Genomic DNA, 15147 nt, shown 5'->3' with positions numbered 1-15147 from the left:
CGAGGTTCCTGTTTCACCGGAAGTGCTGTATATATCGGTGCACGGGATAGGTGAGACTTGCTGTGTGGGACGGAATAAAGGTTCGGACAGGAGTGTGATAATGGTGAGTGACTGTACTGTGTGCAGACACACCGGATAGTCTGTATACCGGCCATTATTAGAGGCTCCCCATCTGTTCCTATACACCGGGGGCATCTATACGAGCGCCCCCCTCACTGGAGGACTACGAGTCCCAGGATGCACTGCGACCAGAACATCCTTCACTGAGCCTGCTCTGTATGGAGCGGGTCAGGGCTGTGCACTGCTCTCTACGATCTCTGGTAGACACTAACTGGATGACACTTATTGTACTAAAGTATTATGCATGATAAACAGGCGCCATGCTATCCTCCTGCAGCCAATTCCTGTCCACATGTATGTTCTATGAGCTGCACATTATTGCAATGGCAGAGTATGTCTGTGCAATGATGTGACATTGCAGAGTACATAAGGGGGACAGGATAGAGCGTTGTCACCCTCTACAAGGAAGTGCCTGTACAAGGATCTTCATGGTAGGATCACCAAGTATTACTTTAACCAATTGTCTACCGGGCCATTTTTTTGCACACATGTTGAAATCTGCATTTTAAAATTTTTTTTTTTTTTTGCTAGAAACTACTGTAAACCCCCAAAAATGTGTATTTTCTGAAAGCAGAGACCCTGGAGAATAAAATTGCGGTAGTTGCAATTTTTTTATGTCGTACATTATTTTTGCAGTTCTTTAACAAACACATATTTTCAGGGAAAATGCACTAAAATGAATTGTAGTGCAAACAAACGCAATACAATCCACAACCCAATTATTTGGTAAATTCTAAAAGATGGGGTTGTGTTGAGTGAAGAGATACCAATCATGTCAAGTCTTAACCACTTGCCTACTGGGCACTTTCTCCCCCCTTCCTGCCCAGGCCAATTTTCGGCTTTCAGTGCTGTCGCACTTTAAATGACAATTGCACAGTAATGCAACACTGAACCCATACTAAATTTGTAAAATTTTGTTCACACAAATAGAACTTTCTTTTGATCTTATTTAAGCACCACTGGGTTTTCTTTATAATTTTTTTTTTTTTGCTAAATAAACAAAAAAAGACTGAAAATTTTGAAAAAAAAAATGTTTTTCTTTGTTTCTGTTATAAAATTTTACAAACAAATGTTCTTCATAAATGTAGTTCAAAATGTATTTTGCTACATTTCTTTTGTGGAAATAACCTGAATCGGTGTATATTATTTAGTTTGTAGGAAAGTTATAGAGTCCACAAGCTATGGTATATACCTGAAAATTGATCAGTCCTGATGTACTGACGGCTGGTCTCATTTCTTGAGGCCAAAAATGCCAGGACAGTGGTCATCAATCCTGTCCTCAGGACCCACTAACAGGCCAGGTTTTATGTATTACCTTGGGGAGATATAGACTAGAATACTGCAATCACTTAGCAGCAAATGATATCACCTGTGATGTGATGGGGCGAGCGGCGTGCTGACGCCACCGACATAGTGTGTAGTCCCGGACGACACGACAGATGTTATTGCCAGATGTCATTCCGCTTTCGTTTCTTATATTTTCTGTAAGTGCAACCTTTTTATTACTATTAAAAGAATTTTACAGTTTTACACTATGTGAGTTTCCCTTCTCTCACTGGGTTGATGGCTGAATAAGAGAAACTTTGGAAATCACGGGAGAGGAGGAAAGGTGCCAAACTATCGGTTTACCAAAAGACTGTGGCTGGGTCAAAAGCTAAAAAGCGATATTGATCTCCTGATAAGAGATCAGGGCAGCTGGTAAGAGGCTGTGATTTTTTAGGTGGAAGGACTTTTCTATCTCACCTCACTACTTTCTATGGTGCTTTTTTAAGTGTGATGGCACTGATTTGAGTGAAGAAGAGACTTCTCCTAGGATGTGACTTATCGCAGTACCAGCCTACCTCCTCTTGACATTTAACAACCTCCTTGTGTATCCCATTTTCTGTGATATGATTATTTCCTAATATCATAGTGGTATTTAATATTGTTAAATATATCAATTTTATTTAGACAATTAAATACAACATTGAATGCTTGTAATACTCACAATATATTGGTCTCATTAGCGCGGTTTTGCTTTTGGATAAGCTATGGTATATACCTGAAAACTGATCAGTCCTGATGTACTGACGGCCTGTCTCATTTCTTGAGGCCCAAAAATGCCAGGACAGTGGTCATCAATCCTGTCCTCAGGGCCCACTAACAGGCCAGGTTTTATGTATTACCTTGGGGAGATGCAGACTAGAATACTGCAATCACTGAGCAGCAAATGATATTGCCTGTGATATATTTCAGTTATCTTGCAAACCTGGCCTGTTAGTGGGTCCTGAGGACAGGGTTGATGACCACTGCCCCAAATGACCCCTTTTTGGAAAGTAGACAGTCCAAGGTATTTAGTAAGAGGCATAGTGAGTTTTTTGAAGTTGTAATTTTTTGTCATTTTGTGGAAAATTAAGAAATGTAAAAAAAAAGTTCACTTTTTGTTTTACATATTGTCACCAGTGCAATACAGCATCATCATATAACGTGTGTGTTAGTGATTAGGGATACTGACTGGTGACGGTACAAAAAACAAAAACAAAATATATATAAATATATAATTTTTAATTTTTTTTTATTCATTCAGTTTGTTTTGTTGTGATTAGTCAAAGATAATCACATGGTACACATAGGCTGTGATTGGCCCTGTCTGTGCCATGTGAGTGCATTGACCAATCACAGCTAGCAACACAATTGTACACAATGGATGGCATGAAAGGAAGCCATCCATTGTTTACAACTGTCATGTGACCTGCTATGATTGGTCACAGCTGTCACATGGTACCAGCAGCGAGACAGTATACTGTTCAGTCATCAGCAGTGTTCAGTGGACACAGCCGGTGACAGATCGCGCGGCGCCTTAAGACGTCCACTCAGAAAGAAGAATGTCTCGCCTGGCCGTCAATCTGCTATAGGATGGGCGGGAAGGTGTTAAAATTGCGCATGCCCATGGAATCACAAATAATTTAGTACCCACAATTCTCTATAAGCGATGCTTTAAAACAGGGATATGCAATTAGCGGACCTCCAGCTGTTGCAGAACTACAAGTCCCATGAGGCATAGCAAGACTCTGATAGCCACAAGCATGACACCCAGAGGCAGAGGTATGATGGGACTTACAACTGAAAAATGGGGATGGTGCTGCGCTAATCCTACAATAAATTATAATATCTAGGTGTACTGGGTATCAACTCTTGTCTTTACTGAGGTATAGGATAGTGATCTAAACCACAAGATAGTGTAGTAAGTGCGCACATGACATATATATAGGGAAGCTGCTCTGGTCTGTCCTGCAGACACTGCACTGTGGCGGGGAACCACTGGAGATGGAGGAGGTAGATGGATCCTGTTGCCACCAGAAAGTCCAGGCAACCCATTGTGAAACACACAGCGAATTTGACATCACAGGAAGAGGAGAGAGGCTACAGGCTATGCGCTCGGAGCACCAGCTCCTTCTACTGACCAGGGGCTGAACAATTCTAAGGTGCTATTTATACATAGGGGCTGGCTGTGGGACTACCGGGGCCAGCAACTCCTTTGATGCAAAAAATAAAGCAAATTACTACACTGAGCAAAAAAAGACTGGACAATAATTAAGAGACTTCTAGACTGGATTTATACAAAATAATAGGGCAATCATAAAATACCTAGAAAAATCAGGTGCTAAGAAAATAATAAAAAAAAACATAGTAAAATGAAATAAAAATACTAATAAGATATATATGTAACGGTATTGTTTTAAACAAAACATATTTTTAAACAGTATTATACATGTTATGAGCGTTTGATCAGACTGAATATAGGGAACTGATATTTGGCGAAATAGGCGATAAAAAAAGACCCCAAATTTTACTTTTTTTCAAATATATACTAAAGACCATAAGCGTCTGCTGTAAAAGAAAAAATTAAAACAAATTAGATGGGAACCCGTATAGATAGGGGTAAATATTGACAAATCCATGTATTAATGGATGATTTATACTCGTATGACAATAACTATAATATGTAATATATGCAGGGTTAGAGCAAGGTATGTACCTCCTATTTCCTCATTTAATCCTCCCCAGAAAAGGGTACCCAAAGACTATATCCAGTATGTTTCCTGCTGGCATAAATGTTTAAAACGTTCAGCCACAGGAAAAGATCTGGGATGGCCTCGATAACCCAGACTTAAAGCGGAGTTCCACCCAAAAATGGAACTACCGCTTTAAGGGAAGGTGACCCCCTGACCGCATGTGGCCAGAACGGGAGGGGGGAGCCGGAGACCGCTTGGATGCACTCAGAGACACTCGAGAGGTTTAGGGACACTCGGGAACGGAGTGTCTCCGAGCGGCTCAGAGTGTCACCGATGCCCCCACACCTCTGGCCAAATGCGATACAGAGGCTTGAATCCTGCTCTTCTTGCGAGACATTGCTTGCAAACTGAGTCAGGATTTTATAAAAATAATAGCTCGTGTTTGCGAAACGCTCATAAACCGTGTTACTCGCAATCCGAGGTATTACTGTATTTGTCTGCACTTGAAAAACTCAGTTCTCTGTAGGGCACACAGGAAGCAATTGTGTTCACACTACAACAGAGTGGCGAGGTGAGGAAAAATGCAGGTATGTACATTTTTCTTTACCAAAGTACACCTGAGGTCTCCATCCATCTGCATGCTACTATACACTGAACAAGGCATTCATTGGCTAACTTGTAATAGCTTCAGGAATTGCTATACCGGATGGCCCAGGACTTATTTTAAGTGTACAAATAAATCCCCATAATAGGCCACTGTAGTAGGCCCACATTGGCTGGGATAGTTAGCTTTCTTGCAGAACAGTGCACAGACAAAGGCTAATACAAATCCTGATAAATTACATATTGTTGCATTATGTGTATTCACCAGTGAATCTGTGCTGCCTCCATACAGGGAAAAAAACAGGTTCTCTTTGATCATCGCTCCACCAGATCCTTATACTTAGGGTTGTCCCGATACCACTTTTTTTGGACCGAGTACAAGTACCGATACTTTTCTCAAGTACTCGCCGATACCGATTACAGCTACTTTTTTTTTAATGTCACGTGACAGGGTTTTTTTTTTTTTTTTTTTAACAGTGCTTTCTTTTTTTTGGGGGGGGGGGGGGGGGGAAGGGGGTGAACGGTGTATGTGTGTGTGTGTGTGTGTGTGTGTGTTTTTTTTTTTATTTACAATTTTGATTTTTTACAATAATTTTTTTTTATTCTTTATTGCAATGTGTGTGTTTTGTTTTTTCCAAAACGTCTTTCAGGACAGCACCCGAGAGATCATGGCTCCTCCTCCCACAGGAAACACCTCATCAATTAAGTCTTTAAATTGGAATCCTCCACGTTGCCTCATCAGTTTTTTGTGTTTCCTCCAGCTGGAGGAACACCTCTGGTGGGAGCCATGATCTCTCAGGTTTACCTGGGAGACACAGGTTCTCACCTGTTAAGTTTTTTTTTTAGGCTAGGAGAGTGAGCCTCCCACTTGCCTCTTACATGGACGGTCCCGTGGGCTCCCTCTCCCTCTTCCGTGCTCGGGGAGAGCCTGTACGTCTGGGGGTGCTGCCTCCAAAATTTTTAAGCCTGACGGGCGGCCGTCCTATGTTCCCTTCTACATGAGGGATGAGCGGTGGCGGCCGCCATGTTGCTGGTGGCAGAAGAGCACTTCAGCCACGTCCTGTAAGGGAGGAGGCAGCACTTCCGGGTCGGCGCGTGCGTCATTTCCGGGCGCAAAGCGCAGTGGGAGAGGGCAGGGTCACCTGGCGCCTTTATTTCCGGTTCCAGGTCAGCGCAGCGGCGTTTTCGAATCTGGAACCGGTCGTTTCACCACGCACCGCAGACAGCTATGGATAGCGATGCAGCGGATAAGGGGGCAAGCCAAGGCGCCAGCAAGGCTAAGGTAAGGGACTGTGTCCTCTATTACCCTGGGCCGTTTTCTCCTGTGGGGGGGTTACTCACCCTTTTCCCCCCCTTCCCCCACCACCCACCCTCCCCCACCTATCCGCATGTCAGCACAGGATCTTACCCCCTCTTCAGAAGGTATGTTGCAGTGGCTAGATTTAGTATATCTGCCCTACAACAGGGGATTAGGTGGTGGTGGCTTGCTGGGCACATGGAAAACGAGATATTTCTTCCTTAGTGCACCTGGGTGTATTATTTGCGCTGTTTTACAGCCTTTTAAGCGTGGTTCTATGTCTCTTTTCTGTTTGTCCAGGCCAAAGGTTCTGCCCAACCAGTTAAGAAAAGGTGCCCTGTCTGCAAAGAAAAATTAAGCGATGCTTGGACCAAAACGCTTTGTGCAGAGTGCATTACAAAATTGGTCAGAGAGGAGACTCCATCCGTTTGTGGCAACTTAGTGTCAACAATAAAGGATGAGCTCCGGGCCACCTTTCAAGCTTTTAGGTCAAACCTAAGAGAGGAGCCAGGTCCCTCTAGGGATCCTTTGGTTCCGCAGCCATCTTCAGAACCCCAGAGTGGTTCTCAAATAATTTTTGGGGGTCCGATATCCCAGGACGCTTCTCAAGGGTCCGTTTCCCTCGCTCCAGATGATACAGATTCTGAGGAGGAGGAAAATGAATCAGATACCGCTTCTAAATATAAATTGTCACTAGAAGAGGTGGGAGGACTCCTGAAAGTAATCCATACCACTTTGGGGATAGAAGAGGAAAAGAAGGAACTCTCCCTGCATGACCGCATGTATGCTGGTTTAGGAGATTCAAAAGGCCGTTCTTTTCCAGTCCATTCGGTTATCACTGATATGATTAAAAAAGAGTGGCTGGAACCTGAGAAAAAGCCTTTCTTTTCCCGGGCTCACAAGAAAAGATTTCCATTTGAAGAAAATCCAGATTCTATATGGAATAAGGTTCCAAAGCTGGACTCGGCCTTTTCTCAGGTCTCTAAGTCTACGGACCTCGCCTTTGAGGATATGGGCACTCTGAAGGAGCCCATGGACAAAAGGATGGACCTGCTTCTTAAAAGAACCTGGCAGTCAGTAATGCACAATCTGAAACCAGCAATGGCAACAACCTGTGTTGCAAGGAACTTAGATCACTGGGTTAACCAGTTGAAAGCCCATGTCATAGCAGATTCCTCAAAACAGGAGATTCTAGACTCTTTTTCAACCCTGTCGGCAGCAATATCATATATTGCGGATGCGTCTGCGGAATCTATCCGCATGTCAGCAAGGTCAGCAGCTTTAACAAATTCTGCCAGAAGGGCCTTATGGCTGAAGACGTGGCCAGGGGATCCGGCATCTAAAAATAGATTGTGTGGTATTCCGTTTGCAGGTGATCTGCTATTCGGTTCAGAGCTAGAGTCCATTCTTGACCGCACGGCAGATAAGAAAAAGTCGTTTCCGGTTAAGAAGAAACAGGTGCAAACCCGTAAGCGTTTCTTTCGGCCCCAAAAGAGTCAGCAGGAAGGAAAAACGCAGGGCAAGAGGAAGTCATGGTCTTCTCAGAAGCCCAAAGGTAGGGGTGGGGTGCTCTTCAATCCTCCTGCGGCCTCCGCAAAACCACAATGACTCCGTCAAGGTCGGGGGAAGACTCCAGGAGTTTCTTCCTCAGTGGAGAGCCATTTCCTCAAATCAATTCGTTGTAAAGATGCTCTCCCAGGGGTATGTGATAGAATTTACGGAAGAACCTCCAAGAAGATTCCTGGTGACAAACGTCCCAAGGGACGCAGTCAAGGCTCTCGCTATGAAGTCCCTAATTCAGGAACTGAAAAATCAGAGAGTCATTGTTCCGGTCTCAGCGGGGGAGTTCTTCCAGGGGTTCTACTCACATGTCTTTCTGGTTCAGAAACCTTCAGGAAAGTTCCGTCTTATCCTGAATCTCAAAATGCTGAACAAATCGGTAGAATACAGAAGGTTTCGGATGGATTCAATATTTTCAGTAAGAAACCTCCTGTATCAAGGGTGCTATATGGCATCAATAGATTTACAAGATGCCTACCTCCACATTCCTATTGCCGCCAGGTCGCAGAAATATCTGAGGTTAGCACTGAAAGAAGGGAAGAAGGTGGTACATCTGCAATTCAGAGCACTCCCGTTTGGTCTGTCATCATCCCCAAGGGTCTTCAGGAAAATAATGGCCGAAGCTCTGGCGCCTCTGCGTCTAGAGGGGATCTCAGTTATTCCTTATCTGGACGACCTGCTGTTTTTTGCCCAGACCAGAGAAGGTCTTCAAGAGAACTTGCTCAGAGCCCGGGTTCATCTAGAATCCATGGGGTGGATTTTAAACCTTCAAAAATCAAATCTGATTCCCTCACAGGAAGTGTTGTTCCTGGGTTTCCGTATCAACTCTTTAGAACAAAAAATTTTTCTTCCAGAGGAAAAACAGGAAAAATTGGTACAAGTGGTGTCATTGCTACAGTCCAATCAAGTTTTGTCCATCAGGAAGGTTATGTCAGCATTGGGAACCCTGACCTCTTCCATTCCGGCCATCCAGTGGGCAAAGCTCCATTTCAGACCTCTGCAAAGTTTCCTGTTAAAAACCTGGAATCACCAGCAGGATTCACTAGATTCATTAGTGAGGATCCCTACTTCAGTGAAAAGAAGTCTGTGGTGGTGGAAGAACCAGACAAGGTACTCAGAGGGGCTGTTATGGTCCTTCCCAACTCAGGTGAGGTTGACAACGGATGCCAGTTCCTGGGGTTGGGGGGCTCATATGAGCGGCCGGTGGGCTCAGGGCTTGTGGGACACAAGAGATGCGCTGAGGTCCTCAAATTGGAGGGAACTAAAAGCTATAGAAATGGCCTTACTGACCTTTACGGGACCCTAAACAGAGTAGCGGACTTCCTAAGCAGGAACCAGATTTTAGAGGCAGAGTGGCAATTGAATCCAGAAGTCTTCCAGTTAATAGTGCAGAAATGGGGGCGCCCAAGAGTGGATCTCTTTGCCACCCAGGAAAACTCGCAAATGTCTCGCTTCTTCTCCCTGAACAGGAACGAGGCATCACTGGGAGTGGATGCTCTGGCTCAAGATTGGAAGTTTCACCTCTGTTACGCATTCCCCCTGTTTCAGCTTATCCCTCGGGTCATAGCAAAAATCAGGAAGGAGGAGACAACAGTGATCCTCATCACTCCTTTATGGCCAAAAAGGCCTTGGTTTTCATCCCTTCTTCAGATGCAACAAGAACCTTACTGGCACCTTCCGTTAAGAAAAGACCTTCTGTTACAAGGTCCTCTGTTTACCAGGAAGTAGCAAAACTAAAGCTCACGGCCTGGCTACTGAGGAGCAGCTCTTGAAGAGGAAAGGTTTCTCGGATAGGTTGGTAGCTACCCTCCTATCCAGTAGAAAGAAGGTTACAAGAGCAATCTATTCCAAAGTCTGGAAAATCTTCAACTCCTGGTGCACAGCATCTGACAGATCTCCGAAACAAATTTCTTCTGTGCTTGAGTTTCTGCAAGAAGGGGCGGACAAGGGCTTAGCGGTCAGCACCCTCAAAGTTCAAGTTGCTGCGCTGGGGGTATTCCTGGAAAAATCCATTTCATCAGAACCTTTAGTAATAAGATTCTTCAAAGCTCTTACCCAGTCTAGACCAGTGGTAATCAAAAGCTGTCCAGCATGGGACTTATCGGTTGTTCTACAGGCCCTGACCAAGGAACCTTTTGAACCCATTAATTTAGCCTCCCTGAAATTGATTACTTTGAAAACAGTGTTTTTAGTGGCTGTTACAACAGCTCGAAGAGTTAGTGAGCTGCAAGCCTTATCAATCAGGGAGCCTTTCTTTTCCATTTTTTCAGACCGAATTGTTCTGAAGACGGATCCTAATTTTTTGCCGAAGGTCGCTTCGATCCAGAATCGAACTCAGGAAATAATACTTCCTACCTTTTGTTCTAATCCATCGGGTGAGAAGGAAGAAGAATTCCATACCCTGGATGTTAAAAGAGCAGTCTTGAGTTACTTGGAAAACACTAAAGACTTTAGATGTTCAGATGCTCTGTTTGTTTTATTTTCCGGTAATAAAAAAGGAAGACAAGCTTCTAGAGGAACCATTGCCAGATGGTTGAGAATGGCTATCTCAGAAGCCTATTCCCTTACAGGTCAAGAGAGTCCATTAAATGTCCGGGCTCATTCTACAAGAGCTTCGGCGGTGAGTTGGGCAGAAAAAGCTGGCGCCACCCCCGAACAAATCTGTAAGGCAGCTACTTGGACAAGTCTGACAACCTTTGCCCGTCATTATAGGTTAGATCTCATGACGGCTGGGGACCAGGCTTTTGGAAGGAAAGTCTTACAGGCTGTTGTCCCACCCTAAATGGAGTAAGTCTCGATTATCCTCTCGGGTGCTGTCCTGAAAGACGTTTTGGAAAATTGCAAGTTAGACTTACCGGTAACTTGTTTTCCAATAGGCTTTCAGGACAGCAGTAACCCACCCTTTTTTTATGCTAATGCTGTAATACTATGATATAACTGTCGCTTATGTGTTGCAGCTGGGGCTGGAGTTCTCTACAAACAACTGATGAGGCAACGTGGAGGATTCCAATTTAAAGACTTAATTGATGAGGTGTTTCCTGTCAGAGGAGGAGCCATGATCTCTCGGGTGCTGTCCTGAAAGCCTATTGGAAAACAAGTTACCGGTAAGTCTAACTTGCAATTTTTTTTGTTATTTTTTTAATCAGCCCTGTTGGGGGCTTTGGTGAGATATCAGGGGTCTTAACAGACCTCTGATATCTCCCCCTTGAGACAGAGAAAGAGACAGAGCATAGAGATTCCCCAGTCCCTTTCTCTGCAGCCTCAGCTGCACTGAGAATAAATGGAGAGAAGACAGCGGCTCCTCTCCATTCATAAACTGACACATTGTAATCACAGGAGATTACAATGTTTCAGTTATGTGAATTGACAGTCAGCTGACTCTGTCCATACACAAAGGAAGGAGGAGGAGGACAGCACAACGGAGGGGACAGAGAAGGAGAGGGGGACAGCAGAACGGAGGGGACAGCGGAGAGGCACAGAGAAGGAGAGAGAGGAACGGAGGGGACAGCGGAGAGGCACAGCAGAACGGAGGGGACAGCGGAGGGGGACAGAGAAGGAGAGGGGAAGGGAGGGGGACAGCGGAGAGGCACAGAGAAGGAGAGAGGAACGGAGGGGGACAGAGGAACGGAGGGGGCATGGAGGAGGATGCAGTGACAGTCAGCGGTGACCGATCACTGCTGTATGTCACTAAAGCCGCTGGGGGAGAATCTTGTAACTCCCCCACACGCCGATCACAGCTGTCTTCTAGGTATCGGGGGAAGCATCGGGAGCATTTGCCCGAGTACAAGTACTTGGGCAAATGCTCGGTATCGGTGCCGATACCAATACTAGTATTTGTGCTGGGAGGGGGAATCTGAAGTAGGGAGGGAGTTTGTACTCGGAGGGGAAATTCGAGGGGTAGGGGATTTGTGTTCAGAGGAGAGATTTTTTTTTTTTTGGGGGGGGGGATTTGGCGAGAGAGAGTATTTGAGCTCCGTGGGGGAATGGGGGGGGGGGGGGGATAAAGATTTTTGCTGGGAGGGGCAATTTTGATCAGGGGGTTGATTTGTACTGGGAGGAGGAAGAATTTATGCTTGTGGAGTAAGCATGAAGATTAGTACCCAATTTTTTTTTGGGGGGGTGTTCTAACACATAACGCTTTTGGGGGCGGGGGGGTGGCATAGTTTGGCATGTTTGCCCTGGGCTCTAGATGGCCTTGTCCCAGCACTGCATTTCTGTCCCTGCAATTGATAAGGAATCTGTCCATCTATGGCACAAAGTACTATAGTAGAGATTTAGGGCTTTACATTTTATTTATACAGAATAGTTGTTTTGGATTCATTGTTTCTATCTTGTGTGTTCCAAATGTGATACGTGATCAGCTTCTTATCCTGTGCTTCATTTAGGTGTCTTTATGTCTCAGAAACCGGCTTATTTTTGGTTGGTCAAGTCTATGCTTGAGACACTTGTCCATTGTTCCTGCTGCTAGACAAGAGCTTTTGGATCTAGGCTTCTCAGAGACACAAGTTGAAAGGATCTTGTCTATGAAATGCACAGTACACAGCACTTCCACCATCAAGGAGCTTCGTGTGGTAGGACTGAACCACAAAACAATATTAAGAATTCTTGAAGAGAAGCCAGAGATTCTGAAGACAAGAGCCAAGCAAGTGAGGGACAAGGCTGACACTCTGAGGAGCCTAGGACTGGGAGAAGGTAATCCTTTTTTTTTTTTTTTTTTTAAAGAATTGGCTATTCACAAAACAATATATTAATTGTATTATATTGCGCAACACTGACTTATTGATATGTAAAGGTAAGGTTAAAATCAACGCCTTCTTGCTCTTCCGTATCTTAACCACTTGCTTACTGGGCACCTAAACCCCCTTCCTGCCCAGACCAATTTTCAGCTTTCAGCGCTGTCACTTTGAATGACAATTGCGCGGTCATACTACAGTGTACCCAAATTAAATTTGTATCATTTTTTTTCCACACAGATAGAGCTTTATTTTCTTGGTATCTTAATGGTTTTTAATTTTTTGCTAAATAAAAGAAAATTTTGAAAAAAAAAAAAAAAAAACGGTTTCATAGTTTTGTTATAAAATTTTGAAAACAGGTAATTTTTTCTCCTTCACTGATGAGCGCTGATAGGCACTGATGAGGCGGCACTGATAGGTGGCACTCATGGGCACTGGTAGGTGACACTGATAGGCAGCACTGATTATGAGACACTGATGAGCATTCATTGGCAGCACTGGTGGGCATTGATGGGTGGCACTGTGGGCACTAGTAGGTGGCACAGTGGGCACTCGCAGCTGACACTGGTGGGCACAGAAAATGCAGCCGTGGCTTTCTGTGTGAGGGACCAATGTCCTGCTGACAGAAGCCGGTGATCGCCTTTTTTTTCCCCTCACGCTGACAGCGTGAGCTTTTGTTTACATCGTGTAATCAGCCGTCATTGGCTGACAGCTGATCACGTGGTAAGGGGCCGGGATTGACCCCTTACTCGGATCTGTGATCAGCCGAGTCTCATAGACTCCGTGATCACAGAGCACGCTGCGCGTGACCCGCAGGGAAGCGCAGACAGCACTTGCTAGGGGGGACGTCCATGGATGCCCTCCCGGCAGTAAAGGCCCGCGTTGTAACTGTCTTTCGGCTATAGAGCGGACAGTAAGTAGTTAATGTATACTACCTAGCTGCCCAATTATCCCATTTTTTTTATTTTGATAAAGAGGGTAAGGAATGATATATCAACTTAGCATGTTCGCAAACTTCTGGTCTGGTTATACACCCTTTTTCAGATTCTTTTAACCACTTGCTTACTGGGCACTTAAACCCCCCTCCTGCGCAGACCAATTTTCAGCTTTCAGCGCTGACGCATTTTGAATGACAATTGTGCGGTCATACAACACTGTACCCAAATTAAATTTTTATCATTTTTTTTCCACACAAATAGAGCTTTCTTTTGGTAGTATTCAATCACAGCTGGGATTTGTATTTTTTGCTAAACAAACAAAAAAGGATGGAAAATTTTGAAAAAAAAAAAATCATGTTTCATAGTTTGTTATAAAATTTTGCAAACAGGTAATTTTTCTCCTTCATTGATATGCGCTGATGAGGCAGCACTGGTGGGCACTGATAGGCCCAGTTAAGGCGGCACTGATGGGGACAGATAAGAACTTCTGTAGAACTTCTCCAGAGCCTCTCCAATGGTATGAAACTTCCTATCTTAACCTTCATGCCTATCTCCTACTCTGTCTGCCTCTAGGCAATCCCTGAAAACTCATCTTTTCAGGGAAGCCTATCCTGCCTATACCTAAAATCTGAACTTTTATTACCTCCATCAGTTCATCCCCCTTCCCCTATTTACCTTTTCTATCACTTTCCCCACCCTTTTTAGAGTCTCACGAGCAGGGCCCTCCTAACCATCTTTTCTTGAATTATATTATTACTATTAGGGGTTCGGAATTTAACCAATGCATCGCAATTCGAGTGTTCCCAAAGCAGCATCGATGCATGCGACCCGAAAAATCTATGTCGGGTGACGTCATCCCGACTTGCCCCGCCCCTCCCGGAAGAGCGCTCCGTGTCTGTCAAAATAACTTTTGTAATAAATGCAGAGTTATAATCCATTAAGTGGCCACCGCTGTATGTGCTTTTTAAAATATATGCAGCTTCATACCTCATTTCTTAGTGTGTGTATAACTGTATATGCTGCTCATGTGACTGCCATGTCGGCCCGCCTCTCACGTCTCTCCTGACGTCAGCCCAGCCCACCTCTCTTCTGATTTGATAGCTACAATCAGTAGGCGGGCTGAGAACTCCCACTGACCTCAGGAGAGATGTGAGACGAGAGAGGCGGGCCGGACCGGGTAGTCACATGAGCGGCATATACAGTTATACACACACTAAGAAATGAGGTATGAAGCTGCATATATTTTAAAATGCACATACAGTGATGGGCACTTAATGGATTATAACTCTGCATTTATTACCACACAGGTATTTTAACAGCAGTATGTAGAGTACAAATGTGTTTGTACTCTACTTACACTGGCTCCTACACATGCTCTGTGCTGACATTTCCCTGGCTGTGATTACTCCTGGTTTGCTGGAAGGTGCAAACGGGGGAGCCCAGAGAAATGTCAGCACAGAGACTGTACAGGGAACTTCACAGGGCTGTTTGTCAGTTGTGGATTCGAATCCCTCCTGACCTCCCAGCAGCCGTGTGTGTGAATTCCTGTACCCTGTAGTGCACCGGATTAGTACACCCCCCAAAGTGGAGTTCCAACCGTTTTTTAGTTTATTAAAAGTCAGCAGCTACAAAAAGTTTAGCTGCTGACTTTTAATAAACAGACACTCGCCTGTCCCACGGTCCATCAATGCGGCTGCACGGAGCCTCTGTCCTTTCCTCGGCGCCGTCATATCTATTGTGGGCAGTGACACCCGGCCGCGACAGCTTACGGCATCACGGCCGGGCGCACACTGCACTCTGCCATTGGCCAGCCAATCTTCTGGGACCTGTGTTGTGTCCCAGAAGATAACTGGCAGGGAGGGGCCGCCTAGTTCGAGAGGAGGAGTCACCTAGGCGGCCGG

General features: G+C 44.9%; 1 protein-coding gene across 1 annotated transcript in view; it reads left to right on the top strand.

Annotated features, from left to right (window-relative positions):
• MTERF4 (mitochondrial transcription termination factor 4) overlaps positions 1-15147 on the top strand; it is a 44765-nt gene continuing 29618 nt past the window's right edge. The window contains exons 1-2 of the mRNA XM_073625744.1: positions 1-103; positions 11961-12267. Of these exons, the coding sequence (XP_073481845.1) occupies positions 101-103; positions 11961-12267 (310 nt within the window). The 5' untranslated portion in view covers positions 1-100. The remainder of the gene's footprint in view (positions 104-11960; positions 12268-15147) is intronic.

Source organism: Aquarana catesbeiana, linkage group LG04 (genome assembly GCF_042186555.1).
Source record: "Aquarana catesbeiana isolate 2022-GZ linkage group LG04, ASM4218655v1, whole genome shotgun sequence".
NCBI lineage: Eukaryota > Metazoa > Chordata > Amphibia > Anura > Ranidae > Aquarana > Aquarana catesbeiana.
This window is presented reverse-complemented; position numbering and strand designations above follow the sequence as displayed.